Raw genomic sequence first — 15,914 nt, 5'->3', positions numbered from 1 at the left:
GAGAAAAGGTCTAAATGAATGATTTATTCTTCTGTCAAAACATCTGGGAAAGAAACATATAGCTGTTATAATTATCAGCCCTCAAATCAATCTTGATTTTGGTGTGACAGAGCACTAAAATTATAACATTCTACAGTTCCTTAAAATGAAAAACAAAAGACAGTGCTTTAATGGTACTGCTTCAGTTTTATTTGTTTACAAGATACTAACACAATGCTCATAACTTACACACACCATAAAATAATATGAACCATCACACCATTTATAGGTCAATTTAAGTTTAACACATTTAAAAAGCCATCCTTTCTCTATAACCACTTATACTATCTAGGGTCATGGGGGTGTTGGAGCCTATCCCAGTTACTGTGGACTGAATGCAGGGAAACACCCTGAGCAGGTGTGTATAATTGAAAGCTATATTATACATGATCAGCCACAACATTAAAACCAATTGCCTAATATTGTGTAGGTCCCCCTCGTGCCGCAAAAACAGCACCAACCCGCATCTCAGAATAGCATTCTGAGATGATATTCTTCTCACCACAATTGTACAGAGCGGTTATCTGAGTTACTGTAGAGTTTGTCAGTTCGAACCAGTCTGGCCATTCTCTGTTGACCTCTCTCATCAACAAGGCATTTCCGTCCACAGAACTACAGCTCACTGGATGTTTTTTTGTTTTTGGCACCATTCTGAGTAAATTCTAGAAACTGTTGTGCGTGAAAATCCCAGGAGATCAGAAGTTACAAGAATACTCAGACCAGCCCATCTGGCACCAACAATCATCCATGCGATTATCTAAACAGCCAATCGTGTGGCAGCAGTGCAGTGGATAAAATCATGCAAATAGTGGTCAGGAGCTTCAGTTAGTGTTAACATCAACCATCAGAATGGGGAAAAAATGTGACCTCAGTGACTTTGACCTGGGCATAATTGTTGGTGCCAGATGGGCTGGTTTGATTATTTCTGTAACTGCTGATCTCCTGGGATTTTCACGCACAACAGTCTCTAGAATTTACTCCGAATGGTGCCAGAAACAAAACAAAAACATCCAGTAAGCAGCAGTTCTGTGCACAGAAATGCCTTGTTGATGAGAGAGGTCAGCAGAGAATGGCCAGACTGGTTCGAACTGACAAAGTCTACGGTAACTCAGATAACCAATCTGTACAATAGTGGTGAGAAGAATATCATCTCAGAATGCTATTCTGATATGTGGGTTGGGGCTGTTTTGGTGGCACGTGGGGCACCAACACAATATTAGGCAGATGGTTATAATGTTGTGGCTGATCGGTGTATATACTTTTAGAATATTTAATATATTAATATTTATTATTTTTATCACTATACTATAAAAGCCATATTGTGATCTATCTTTACAATATAAAACATACAAAACACTCACCATGAACAAAGTAAAAAATAGAACATAACTCAAGAGTCGAAACAAACAGAAGAGGGACATAATTAATTAGTGGTGGTGGTGGTGGGGGAGGGGTGGAGACTGGGTACACGTAATCATTAATAATGAAACTAGGAGAGTAATGCCTCACTGAGCAGGGACTGATTGGTTGGAGCAGTGTTTACAGAGCGAAAGCTGTGCCCGAATTCATTTCTAAAGAAAAACAAAAAAAACAAAGGGCTTTGTCTAATTGCTTCATTGGGCCTTTAGTTTGATATCCTTTGTCCTGCTTTACATGTTGTAAAATCAATGATCCTTAAGATTCTGCAAAGATGTGCTTGCCCTATCTTAACCAGAAGAAGCATCAAATTGGCAGTTTTAAAATCCCACCGCTGAGCTGACATACTGCTGATCAAACTAGTCATGATAAATAGAGTTGGCTTTGCATCCCTATGCACATTTGCCCAATAATTAAAGCCTATTACATGATAACCATCACCCATTTACTAAATGGTGAAAACGTTGCATGAAAAATGATGAAGCCTTTGACAGGCATTACCAAGGAGGATGAGAGCAGCCATCCTCTGGCTTACTCAATCAATAGCTATTTGGAAAATTGCAGGGCACGCATTTTGTTGATTGCATTCCGACAGATTAAGACATTCCTTAAGACAGGTCTGAATGTTGCCGCTATTTTTGCGAGAGAGTATTTGTGGAGGCGATAAAAAGTCGGGGCTGTCTTGAGAGACAATATAAATGCAAACGACCAGGCGCCTCCGCCCCTGTCGGTAGTGCTGGAATTGATTATGTCAAAGGAGGACAGGTACACTACGAGACAGATGGCTGGGTTTGTCATCACCCAAGATCGAGTAAGGCATTCCTCTCGCTTGAACTCTTTTTTCTGTTGCGCACCAGTTGATGTGTGGCTCACCATCTATGGAGCGAAACAGAGAGGGCAGTTTGCACATGGGCAGTGGGGAGAACAATCGAATCAAAGGCATCATGGGTCTGGTTCTCATTCCAAATGTCATAGTAATTGCTCCTTCATGGGGCACATCTTCCATCTGGCCCCCCTGCATCTTGTCCTGTCCAGCTCTGATGTAAAATGCCTCAAACTTCCTGGCTACTCCCCGCTACCGAACCACATTATGATTTATTTCCATCCTGTCCCTCTATCTTTGATTTCCAGAGTGTGTTGGGAAGAGTCCAGCTTATGAAATATGTTTCTGTGCCTGGCCTAAACTCCTCCATCATCCAAAATCTCTCTGTTTCTTTCTCACAGCTGTCAGCCGAGCTCCATGAGTAGGGAGCAAAGTAGGGACAGGTGGAAGCATTCTAAACTGGGTGTTTTTAATGAGGGTCCCGCTGGAACAGCGAGTGGATAGACCCCAAGACCTGTTGAGAGTAAAATGGCAGACGCGCCGAAATGCAAGTCCAAGTCTGGACACACGCAGCATCCATGCAATCTCTATTTTGGCAGGCCATTTTGGCAGATCCGTGCAAGTCAATTAGGAGACAGAAAGTTTGAACAAACTACTGCTTCAGCCTAAGAGGAACACAAGACTCATTACTGTACCTCTTCAAACCTCTGTAAATCCTCCCGAAAAACAGACAACAACAAAAGCCGTACGTTACAAGACTACCTCCAAAAATGCCTTAGCCCAGGACAAAAAAAGAGGACAATAATGTGATCTGTCAGGACAGGGCAATCCTGGCTTGAGCAATGCTTGTTCTCATTAATCCATCATAGAATGGACCGGGTACATTAGCGAGCATATGGTTAATTAATTTCTCTTAGACACTTGAATGGATGAGCGTTGAATGCGGCAGCTCTCAGTCCTGTCATTAGCTGTCTAATTACTTTGACACTGCTCTTGCAGAGACCCAATTACTTTGACACCGCTCTTGCAGGGATGCTTATGCACAACATTTCAGGTACTTTCTGGCGGCTTGCTGTGGCTGTCTCATATACAAATATGGTATCTTCCACAAACTTATATATAGCAATAAAAGAGATCTGGAGATCCCAGAAACTATTTTTGCAAATGGAAGAGAGACATAAAAGGAAATAAAAGAATGTTCTGAGAAGTGTCCTTGTTATTTCATGGATAGAAGAATTTAAGAAGAGTAATTACTTAAGGTGAGTGTTTATTTTCATGAGAATTGGAGAGTACTGAGGTTGATGACTTAATTCAGTGAAAAGATTGTTCAAAACAGAGGAAATTAGATTTTTTTAGGCCACATCCACTCTAATCTGTATTCAGTTTCCTAATGTCATCGTGAATGGAGGTAATGGTCCGTTTTCAATGGAGAAAAATGGCTATCTATTGTGAATGAGAGGTGTAAACGTAATAAACACTTATTGTGGACGTGGACTTTAGTGTGAAGTGTGGGAGTTTATCTGTAAGATGTCTTTTTCTTGCCCTTCATTTAGTCTATTTTTTTCCTTTGTTTTTCCCCCTCTTTCATCCTTTCCCTCACTTTGTTCCTTTCTCTCACCCTCTTTCGTTATTTCTTGCACCCTCTTTCATACTGCAGCCCTCTACGGACACATTGGAGAATTAATCATTATTGGCTAGTAAATTTTTTATTTTACTCGCCAGACTTTTGACAACATGTAAGCGTTATGCAACTGAAAACTAAAAAAGATATTAAGAAAACCGAGAAGGGGGTCAAAATATTATATATATATATATATATATATATATATATATATATATATATATTGTTTTTCATATATATGATTTTCACACAATATAGTATGCAAGATTTGTATATTTTATTTTCATATTTCGTTTTTGATCCTTTTAATCACATTTTAGCTTGTGTACAAATGTACAAATTTCACATTCTATCAATTTATATGATGACATGAATTTGCATTTTTAATAATGATACAAGCTGTTGTCACTGTTTGAAATTTCATACAAATTAAAATGTTGGAAAAAAGGTTGGAACCTAATGAAAAAAGAATTAATAATTATATTATAAAAATAATAATTTAAGTGCTACTATATCAAAACTACTATGCAAAAAATAAATAAATAAATAAATAATAAAAAAACCTTGCATAGATTTGTTAAAGATTTATATATATATATATATTTATACAGTGTTTTCTGAAGTTAAAATATTACACAATGTATGATTGTACCTTTTTACCATTTATGTATTTACAAATTGATTACACTTACTACATTACTACATTTTGTAAAATGTTTGCTTATATGCACTTGTGCGATTTACATTGAGTTTACAATGATTTGAATAACAAGTGCTAAAATTGGTACTGTCTCTTTAAGAGAATGGCTTCCCCGAGCAAGCGTTTATGGAGAGAAGTTGCAGTTGTTTTTACCTCATCCGTGCAATGTACGATTAGAAATAATGTTTCTTTTTATCTTTATGATCACCAACTGTCTGTAAATAACAAAGTATTTTAAAAGAGGCATGAAATGAAAAAGGGGTGCCTGGAACTCGTCTTTAGATACAAAATACACAGAACGAAGCAAAAGGAAACTTTTACTTGTATAATGTGTATGACTTACTTGTAGAAATATTTATTGTACAAGATCTCAAATTCAAATCTACAAGCTCTTGAGTTTTCCAACACTTCTAACAGAAGTCCAACAGGCGCGTTACTGGTAGACTTGCTTTAAAACGGAGAATGTTATGAAAGAAAGTGGAAAAGTTTAACTAAAATCAGAGATGACGTCATTAAATGCAATGTCATTTAAAGGCTCAGATAAAGTGATGGAGACAGTGCTATCACAACAAATCCGGACCCGCTGTAGCCAAATAAGGTAAACGCGCTCATGAGACACAACCTGCTGTTAAAGACAAGGCTGAATCCAGCTTCCTAAACACGGCATCTTATTCAGTCAAAGGATCATGGCGCTCAAGTTCTTCTTTGGCACTGCACAACTCAATCTCTGGAGAGTACATCTGAATTTTTACTTGCCAGTGGCTAATAAAATTCATATTTCAGTCGCATAGCACGAAATTTGGTCGCATATGCGACTGATTTACTCGCTATGTAGAGGGTTGTCCTGTCTTTCACCTTATTTCCTCCTCTTTCACCTTCTCCATCCTTTTTTTTTTTTTTTTTTTGCCTTCTTTCATACTTTCTTGTGCACTTTAGTTTTCCTCTGTCCTATTGTGTTTTCATTCTTTTGACTTCTTTCTTTAGACATCACATATGGATTTTAACAAACCATTAAAAACACATGTGGGTGTTAAATCAATCTACAGACAAACCAGTGAAACAGTTGAGAGCACTCTTGAGTGTTCTGTTTTCCCAGTAAAGAGCGCCCAATCTTTTCACAAAAACTCCCAATGGAACTTCCTCTTGTTCTACAGTACGTGCCCTCCTCTGGTCTTACTTCATGATCTAGCTGTTGTCTATAAATGAGAGACAGTGAAAAGCACATCATCAGCAAGTTAGTAGATCAAAAAGTCTCAAGACATTTTTCACTATCACATTAAAGCTGAGAGGAATCTGTCAGGAGTGAATAATATCTCTACAATGGCTCATGTGCGTGTGTGTGTGTATATGTGCGTCTGTGCATGTGTGTCTGTGTGTGTGTGTGTGTGTGTGTGTGTGTGTGTGTGTGTAAGGCCACTGAGGACATACTTTCCCAGATTCCCCTGACAAAATGGTTTTGTTTCAGCAGGCAGTTACTATTAACTTGCCAATTTACAAGATGCTTTTCAGACAAAATGAAGCCGTGGAGACTGATCAGAGCTAGAACCTAACTTTCCTTTAATGGGGTCATCCATATTCAGGCAAATGCAAGTGTCTACATTATTATTTAGGTTATGAACACATGAAATTCTGTGATTTTGCTCTGACATGAACCTTTAAATGCTACATTAGGCCATTAAACATGGCAATTCTTTTAAATCCTTTTACATCCAACCAATCCATCAATAATCCAATACCCTAGAGTGACATGACGTAGACCAGTTTGAAATAACAACCAATATATGCAGTGGCGTTTGAAAGTGTGAGTCGACCTATGAAAAAGCTTCTATTTTGTATTTTTCTAATTAAATACAGTTTTATTCCATTACAAATTATAATAGCAGCATAAAACATTGAGGAAACATTTGAATAAATAAAAATGGAAAATTAATTTCAGAATTTGGTATTTGGTACGTCACTTTTTTTACTTTAATGACAACATGATTTAAGCTGACTTTGACTCCACAAGTTCATCCAAAACATGATGATCCATTTTATCCCAGCATCATTTGAGAATGTTCCAAAGGGCATCTTGTCTGCTTCAATGGAAGCAAGAAAATCTGACCTTTTGTACAAAGGAGTTAACATGGTCAATGTCACAAATTTGATTATTTGATAGTGACCTAGAAAATATGCAGAATCTTAAATATTTCTCAATATTTAAGTGTACATCATAATGTTTCTTTATTTTAAACTTTCCCAGGTTTAAATTATACTTTAAATCCCTGATTTGGACTTTAGAATTTTGAACCCCACTGTATTTGGTTAAGTATAAAACTGAAAATGCAATGAGCTAGTTGTTATAACAGGGAAACAAAAAGATAGAAAAACAAAGAGTGAAGCCTCAAAGTGAAGTGACAGTTTGAGAATGTGTCTTGTGGCTTTGACTGAGGTTGCATGCGGGCGGTATGATGAGGGCCCAGCACGAGAAGAAATGAACACAGAGGGAAGCTGATGACCTTCAGATGCAGAGGACATAATGACCTTCTTAATGAGTATGCCACCACTGAGAAAATGGCACACAACTCCCAGTTTCCCCATCGCATCCCTTCCAAGGAACTGTTTCTTGCAGAATGCACCAAAAATAAGTGAATGGTAAAATGCATGCTATTCAAAAACATCTGTCAGGAGGTTTCATTGGGTTCATTAGACAACACAGCTAGAGTTTCCAGTTACAGACCTACTTAATTAATTGCACTTGAAATTAAATATATTTTCTCATCAGCTTTTAATTAAACGTGACCCCTTGTTGTTGATTGAATACCACATTCTCATGGTGAGCTAAAGTTTCCAATGTGTTTACCTGAGGTGTGTGGGGAGGTGAGCTTTATTTTGGAAGAAGCTTGGGTGGGGTGGGGTGTCTGTAATTACATGAAGTGATTAAGATCCATCAGCTTTGTGGGCTTTCCAGGGCTCCAAACAAGGTCAGAGCTGAACTAGCCTACCGGCTAACAAAGAGCACTTTCAAGTGCAGAATTAAATCAATAGCGCATAAACACTTACTGTCTACAACAGTATAGCTCTATTGCAAAACCTAGTGAGTTGCCTTGCTGTTTTATAAGGCAGCATCCTAACCGAAATGGAACCCCATAAGGTAACCTCACACGAGACTTGACTAACAATTAATCAATGTAGTTTCAAGTTAGCATGTTGCTAAGCTAACAACGCAATATGAACGCAAAATTGGTGAAATGACCAATTTTTAAGATTATTTTCAGTCAACATTTCTACGCCATCTTGAATGAATAAAAAATTTAATTTCAAAACCTAGGGAGCTGCCTCTCTGTCTACTGCTTAAATAGGAAGTTACCTTCAAAAACAGTATCCTAGCCATCAAGTGACTAGTTTGAAATGCTTTACATAGGCAGAAACTCTTAAAATACTGCATAGGTGGGCAACTCACTAGAGTTTGGAACAAACCAGGGTTATTAGCCTCAGTAGTTAACAGGGAATTTTAAAATAATTCAGCAATTATTAAAGGTGCAATATGTAACTTTTTTCATGTAATATTCGCCTTTGTTTTTTGCCAATGTGTGAACGGCTTGTAACGCAACATAAAAAATTAGCCCTTCCCGGACTTCCTAGGTTGCCTATAAAAGCCTGTAGACTGATTTTCATGCAAAGGGAGCGGGTCGCTTTTGCCGGGAAAATCCAAAGGATGTGACGTTTATGTGCGCTCCCGAGAGCCTTGCCTCAGTGCTTCCGCTATTCAACAGCGACAACAAACTGCAACACTAAGTAACATTATCTTAGAGATGGAATCCAGCAAACATCCGGCTCCCAGCACAACACTGACTCCTACACAAACTCCGAGTAAGCCAAAAAAAACCCCCAAAAAAACCATTCCCATGAACGTGATCGTGGTCGAGCGAAAACTGGAGTGAACATCAGCAGTGTATTTGATTCCTGGAGGGACCTTCTTTCAGTTTTGGGGATCAAAACCGACCATGAATTGGCATTCTTCTTATTGGACAGGTAAGCTTACATAACTGCAAAGCATGTGAAATATAGTGCCATAAGGACTGATCTGTGTAATTTTAGCTAACTTGACCTTGCCTGCTAACGCTGACGAATTTACCATGCTTCGTAACTTTCAAATAATTTCAACGATCTTCTCTTTATAATACAAGTCAGGTATGCTGATTCACAATAACTGACATAATGTTAATCTGTAATTATTCAGCAAGGTAAACTACAATAATACATTAAATGAATGCTAGACAATGTTCAAGATAATGCAAAAACCTCCATTAATTAGTGTAACGTAACTTGGTTATACAGAAAATATATACAATCTATAATTATAAAACAATAGCGCATCCACCAAATTTAGCTAACAGCTATTGATAAAGCTGGCTAGCTAGCTAACGCCGACATAGGCTATCGTTTAAATGCAGTCAATGTATCATGCAAAGAAAAGTGATTACTTCAAACTACAGTCTCACATAGTCAGACCTATATCCACACTTTGTTTTAGCACTGTTCCAGCACTGGAGTGTCGAATATAATATGCAGTCTCAAAGTTTGTAGTAAAACAATCATAACTGTGTAATTTTAATTATGCTACCTTATCTGTCATCATGATGCTGGTGAATCACGTTCAGTCTCTTTGTTTTGTTCCCTATGGAGTGCGCGTGATCACGAGCTACAGGCTGCAGTTCACTTAACAGCCACAAGTGTCATTAATAACAAGGGTTTCTGAATCTTACATACCTTTAAGTTTGGTTTTTCAGCCAAAAATGGATGGATGGATGGATCGATTTCAGTTATTTATTCTCAGTGCCTAAGTTGTGAAAAGCTGTTTATCTGTAATAGTAAAGACATATATGAAATATCTCCATTTGGATACACACCTTATTCAAATGATTCTTTATTTTTTTTTACAAAATAAAATATTATTTCATTTTGTTGCCCTTCTGTGTGATTGCGCATTAAAAATGTCATTTTAAGCAGATACGCATACAACCCCATTCCATTCTGTCCCAGATATCAGCTTCTACATGACATTATTGTTATTATTGATTTACTTTTTAAAGTCATGGACCGACATTTATATGGAACTGGTGGACACATTCTCATCTTCTCCCAAGAACATAGAATATCCCACTTCTGCTCTTATGGGATTACAGGAAACACATAACAGAATTACTAGCAGACACCTAATAGACCTGAAAGCATCACAGTAATGCTCATGTAGTGATTGCCCATGTGAATATGTTTACTAATACAGCCTCTCATACTATACATCAGAGAGAGTTGATGATTCAGTATAGCATTGCCCATTAAACTACAGAAATGTTAACCACACAGGAAAAAACAAAACAAATTAAAACCAGCACAAGCCATTTCTAGGTCTCAATCATATCTCACTTTATCTATTGTCCATTATTGACTTGCTTCACTGACCTAGCTGAAAAAAGTTGCAGGACACTGACATTTCTGAACAATGTGGCAGATCAATAATGTTGGCTGTTATCTGGTGTTTGCTATTCTCGAGCAGAGATTTTAATTGATTGAAAAGTGAATCTTTATATGGGCCATTGCTCCAGCACTAGGAGGAAACTGATAAAATTCATCACTGAAGTTGTATCAGTCTCTTTCAGCAAGGCAAAGTACTGATAATCATCGCCAGCTCGGATTAAACTCAATAGGGTCACTTTCCTGCAAAAATACAATGCATAGACTGACTAACCACACTATCTGTAGTATTACAAAAAGTAAAAACTTGAATGAATAAAGGGGATTCCCACTGACAGAGATTAAATTGCTGAAGGTCGCCGAATATATGTGCTGCTGGATGCTAGAAGGCATTTGCACTCTAAAAAGCGTAATCTAACAAAATCAGGGGGCAGATCACTGTCTGCACTCCCATTGGTAGTCACATTGCGTCACTGCTAATTTACATAAAGCTGAGCTTTGCTCGAATTTGTCACTCATGTTGCAGGAAATTGCCAACTCTCATTAAAATGTATTGATCTCATGTTGTTTTATTGATGCAACTCACTGTCAATGTGTGCGCCCCATAAATCATACAAATAACCCTTATGAAGAAACAGCATAAACCAGTCTTAGTTGGTTCACTGGTCTTTGCTCAATACCAAGATGGCTTCCACTGGTCAGGCTGGTCTGATTTTATGGTTTTAGAGAGGTTTTGGCACTTTTTCAGCTAGTCAGTCTGGGAGACCAGCTAAACCAGCTAAAAACAGCTAAGACCAGATAAGTCAGGCAAACCACCTTAGGCTGGTTTAAGCCATTTTTTTGACAGGGTACGAAAAAGACACATAAAAATCTTATATATCTTATACCTTTGACTTCAGATAGATTGAGGAAAACAGGAGGATGAAGGCATAGATGGGTAAACTCACCAATAAAGTAGGCCAACAGGAACACCAGGGTGATGGAGATGAGGATGGCGCCGAGTGCGGCACATTTCCAGTTGCAGTGCTTATAGGGCTTCTTTAGGCTGAAGGCGGGTCGCGAGAAGGTGTTCCGTGGCAGGGGGCGGGGTGGGGGCGAGTATACTGTGCTGGATGTCAAGGGGTAACCAGGCGACGTCGTGCAGTACAAGGGCGAAGTCCCTCCAGGCTTAAATAGAAAGTGTCTGCAGAGACGCAGAAAAACATATTGCTTACGTACGCAAAAAAAAGGGCATTAGACAAGTGTGTAGGGTGTGAGATCAGTATTTTCTCATCATGTTAAATAGTATCTGTAGAATGTGAAGGCTAGAATGCCCTACACTGGTCAGTACTGCTGTCACTGAGCACTTTTCCAAGCTGTTGCCATAGTCACCTCTGCTCGCTGGCTGGCAGCAAGACATTCTGCGCCCCTGTGGGGTGTGTTATATTGAAATTTTGAATCAATATCAAATTTAATTTACAGCACGACTGACCACAGTGGATTCTTGTTAATATAAGCCCTCGTTGTGACTTCTAATTCACCTGAAGGGTGTATCTGTTAGGACAGTGTTGGGTATTGCAGGATGCACATAATCAGTGCAGCTTATTTGCCGATGTACAACTAGGCCAGGTCTTTTGAAATGAGATTCAAGACTGAAACCTCAAACAGGTGAAGGCATTGATTTAGAAAACTGCTGTCACTGCTGTGCATGTGATACTGACCAGATGAAGGGAACTCAGAAATGATTCAGTGTGTCTAATGAAGTAGAATAAAAATGTATGACTTTTTCAAAACTCTTAAATTAAGATGGTGAACTAACCCTTAAGCCCAAAGCACAGATCAAGACAGAAGCTAAAGTGTGCACTTAAGAGTTTCCACTCTGACAAATTTTAAAGGTTTTTTTTTTTTTTATCTAGCCAACCAGTTTTCAGGTGTGAACATTGTATCTGACAAGCAAGAGGGCAATAGTGAGCAACATCCAATTAAAGAGGAAAAAGCGCAAGAGTTTGGAGAGGCAATGGAAAGTCTGAGCTTGTACTCACTGAATGTGAATTATGGTAAAAAAAATAATCTTAAGTCTTGCGCAGCTATGTGCGTGAGCTTGTGCGGAATATCAGGATCACAGCTACAGTATGGAAAGAAAGAAATCGTAATTGCAATTAGTCATGTTTCAATCCAAATGACAAATTTATGTAAAAAAAATGAAAGAATATCGCAAGAACAATTTGCAAATACAGAACTGAATATTGCAATAAAACAATTTGCAAATAAAGCAGCATAAAGCATCCATGGCTTTTCTAGCCTCCTTGCTAGTGCATCTGACTCCCGTGCCGGGGACCGCTGGTTCGAATCCCGCTTGGGGAGGGTCGAGTAGGACCAGTGAGACACAGGTAAAATGTTCTCATGAATCTCATGTTTGCTTGCGATGGGCAATATCTGGGAACAAAAGTGTGTTAGGCAGCTCTGGGCTGCATTTCCCAAAAGCACCAATGGTCTCTATGGTCAACTTAAGCTTGCAATGCTTTTGGGAAACACAGCCCTGAGCGGTAATTACAGCCAACCATTTTGATGACAGGCTTTGGTTTAGGCTTTTAAGAATGACCAGATCAACATTTGGAATGCTATTTGTGAAGATATTGGTCTGCTAATTAGTCCAGTTGTGAGTAAATTATTCAGTCATCTGACTTAAGGCCAAGTCTCGTGAATTTTTCATTTTTTTGGATGATTTAGGAATGTATTCAGTAAATGTGTCTCCATCGTGCATGTCTTCTTGTTGAATAAAAAAAAAATTAGCCACCTGAAGCGAGCGTATACATTTTTTATGCACATTTTGGAGACTTCATACATATCTTGGTGTTCAGATTTTCCATTTTCCCAATATTCCCAATATTTGCATTAAAAATATGTGGATGGAAACAACTAGTGATGAACTTAATTACAACCTGCGATTATTGTGCATAACATCAACAGCAATGACAGAAAACAAAATAATGTGTCTTTAAATGTGCGCAGGCCAACGAGCTTCTGTCTTATACTGTGTGCTTAGCCTTGGGAAGAGTTCCTTAGTGAAGAAAGCTATATTTAGGGTTATTATTTATTAAAAAAAAATTCCAGAAAGGTTGAGCAAATAAAGATCATTGTCAATAAACATGCAATTCATATAGTTTGTGATAAGAGTTAGATTCTGTTAATTATGACACTATGTAATAAAATGAAAAACAAGCATGCACAGATACCACTATGCAGCATGGCAAAGCAGACCCTGCTAATGACGGCAGCCGCGGTCAGTTCATACAACATACCCCTCAGTGTAAGTGCCGTCGTGGCGAGCTGTGGCCAGAATGTCCATCTCTATAAAGTTGTCCTGTAAAGTCTCTAGGAATGTCTGCTTTGCTATGTTTCTACACACAGGTGGAGAGATGGACAGATGGAGAGTGAGACATGCGTGCAAGAGGGAGACACAGATGTGCAAACAGAAAAATGCGAACATCTGCCAACTTGTGCAAATGGAGTGAAGAGCCCAACGAGGTCAAATAGAGACACCCTTATGGAATTAAAGTGCTGTATGTGGTTTTTATGGCCCCATGAAACCCTCCCACCCGAGAGCGTTCTTGCCTTTCCATGGCACGTGTACCTTGTGTTGTATGACCCAAGCCCCTCTCTGCAACCATCCTGTTCTTCTCTGATAAATATTAGAGAATTCTGGCTCCTTTATGTTTGTGGTTAGAAGAAAACAAGGCATTACTTTTTTTATTTACTTACATTATTTGTGGTTGTAGGAGCTGACACAACCGTTTTCAGAAGAATCACTCATCATACCAACAACTTCCATGAAGTTTTGCTAAGTCTTAGTTTAAGATTGTGATTTTTTTTTTTTTTTTTTTTTTGCAGTTTTTTGCAGTTTTTAAATAATAAATGGTTTCCATAAAGCAGAGGGTTATTAACATTCAGAGTGAAACTCTCTACACAAACAGTGTGCATTCAGTGAAGCATGTCTGCTGCAGCTCCACAGCCTCCCCAGAGACGATGGTTCCATAAGGGAAGACGGAGATAATGCAATGGAGAAATGAACCGTCAACATGCATCAGTAAGGCTCAACACCTTCAATTCAACAAGAGAAAATGCTTGTTTTCTTTCATTTGTGACTGTTACAAACTACCTGCTTGCTCTGCTCGTTGTCTGGCTTATGTACATTTGTTTGTCTGTTTGGGTACTGGGAGGCAAACTAGACTTTTAAATGAAGACAAAATAGGTCCACAGGCCAGTTTGGATGAGTTAAAGAAAAATACATAAGCTTTTTTCCAAAAGTGTGAGCTGCCTCGCTGCCTACATATGTAGCTGCCCCTTAAAGGAATATTCCGTGTTCAGTACAAGTTAAGATCATTCGACACCATTTGTGGCATAATGTTGATAACCACAAAATATAATTTTGACTTGCCCCTCCTTTTCTTTAAAAAAAGGAAAACCTGGGTTACAGTCTGGCACCTACAATGAAAGTAGATGGGGGCCATTTTTTGAACATTAAAATACTCACTTTATCAAAAGTATAGCCACAAGACATAAACATTTTACATGTAAACATGATTTTAGTGTGATAAAATCACTTACTAACCTTGGTTCGTTCTGAGCAACTGTAAAACTGAAAAACTGTGTTTTTTCATTACGGTTCAGAAGTTCCGCAGCCTCCTTTACAAAAGGTAACCGGTTAGAACGAAATAAAAGAATGGTTAATAATGTTCTTTTAAAATGACAGTACTCTGCTCTTAGGGGTGGGTTAAATACCGATTTCAGTGTTGCCAGATCTCGCAAGAGAAACAAGCAACCTGGTCTGGAAAAACAAGCCCAAATAAGCCACTTGCCTCACCAAATTAAGCAAAAATAAGCCTTTTTTTTTTTTTTTTTCCTTATGTGGTGGATTTATCAGCATAAAAATCATAACAAGCATACTGTTAATTAACAGTAAGGTATAATTTTAATTACAGATCTGCTTCTCAGTCACACCCAACAGCATCAAATCTGTATTAATGATTCATATCTAACAATATTTCAGTGAAGACTTGGAAACAACTGAGAAATTTACTTTTTACCTCTAATAATGTTTTCCTTGTATCTAGATTAGCCATGCATGTGCATGTAGTAATTACGACATACATAGTTCTACTGGTCTTCATTCACAGAATGTGACATCCACATTGGGCAATTAGGCAAAGAAATGTGTGATGCAGCAGTTTCCTTCAGGTTCAAAGCACGTTTCAATTTTTCGGGCAACATGAAGTGCTGAAGTTCTAAAAATTTACTGTGTGAAACTTTTTGGCCTTTGGTTTCATGAAAAAATTATCAGAACGATTTTAACTGGTTATCACCAATTACCAGCATTTAATAACTTTTTCACTCCAGAACAACTGAAAATCACTTTGTGGTTTTCTTTCCTTAAACCATTTTTAGTCACTAATTTTACAACTAAAACCCTAAAACGACTGAACCCCCCCCCCCCCCCACCCCCACAAAAAAACGACAATTTAAACAACTTCACAGCTCAAATAGTACATGAGTTTTAACAGAATTAATGCTTTTTTTTTTTTAAAGAAAAGTAATCAATATTATGCCACAAATGCTGGCGATTGAGCTTAATTTGTATTGAAGCCGGAATATTCCTTTAAGGCAGCACCCTAACCATTACGAAATCTCATAAATTACTGATTTAAAATGCTCTACATGAGCAGCAATTCCTCATTCCACACTGATAGTGTTTAATAGTTTTTGAGACTCGAATCGACAGTTGACTTCAATAGAGACGCGATGCTCTAATAATGCGATACTATAATAAGCATGAAAAAGTTAATTATTCATTATTGAATTAATATATGTTAACTTGTATA

General features: G+C 38.1%; 1 protein-coding gene across 6 annotated transcripts in view; it reads right to left on the bottom strand.

The window, feature by feature from the left end:
• The window catches only part of LOC127430127 (teneurin-4-like), a 443,558-nt gene that overhangs the window by 191,882 nt on the left and 235,762 nt on the right, over nt 1–15,914 (bottom strand). For all 6 annotated transcript variants that reach the window (XM_051679634.1, XM_051679635.1, XM_051679636.1 and 3 more), the window contains exon 5: nt 11,004–11,239. In XM_051679634.1, the coding sequence (XP_051535594.1) occupies nt 11,004–11,239 (236 nt within the window). The remainder of the gene's footprint in view (nt 1–11,003; nt 11,240–15,914) is intronic.

This window comes from Myxocyprinus asiaticus, chromosome 39 (genome assembly GCF_019703515.2).
Source record: "Myxocyprinus asiaticus isolate MX2 ecotype Aquarium Trade chromosome 39, UBuf_Myxa_2, whole genome shotgun sequence".
In the NCBI taxonomy this organism is placed as follows: Eukaryota; Metazoa; Chordata; class Actinopteri; order Cypriniformes; family Catostomidae; genus Myxocyprinus; species Myxocyprinus asiaticus.
Note: the sequence above shows the minus strand (reverse complement) of the source record. Positions and strands in the feature narration are given on the sequence as shown.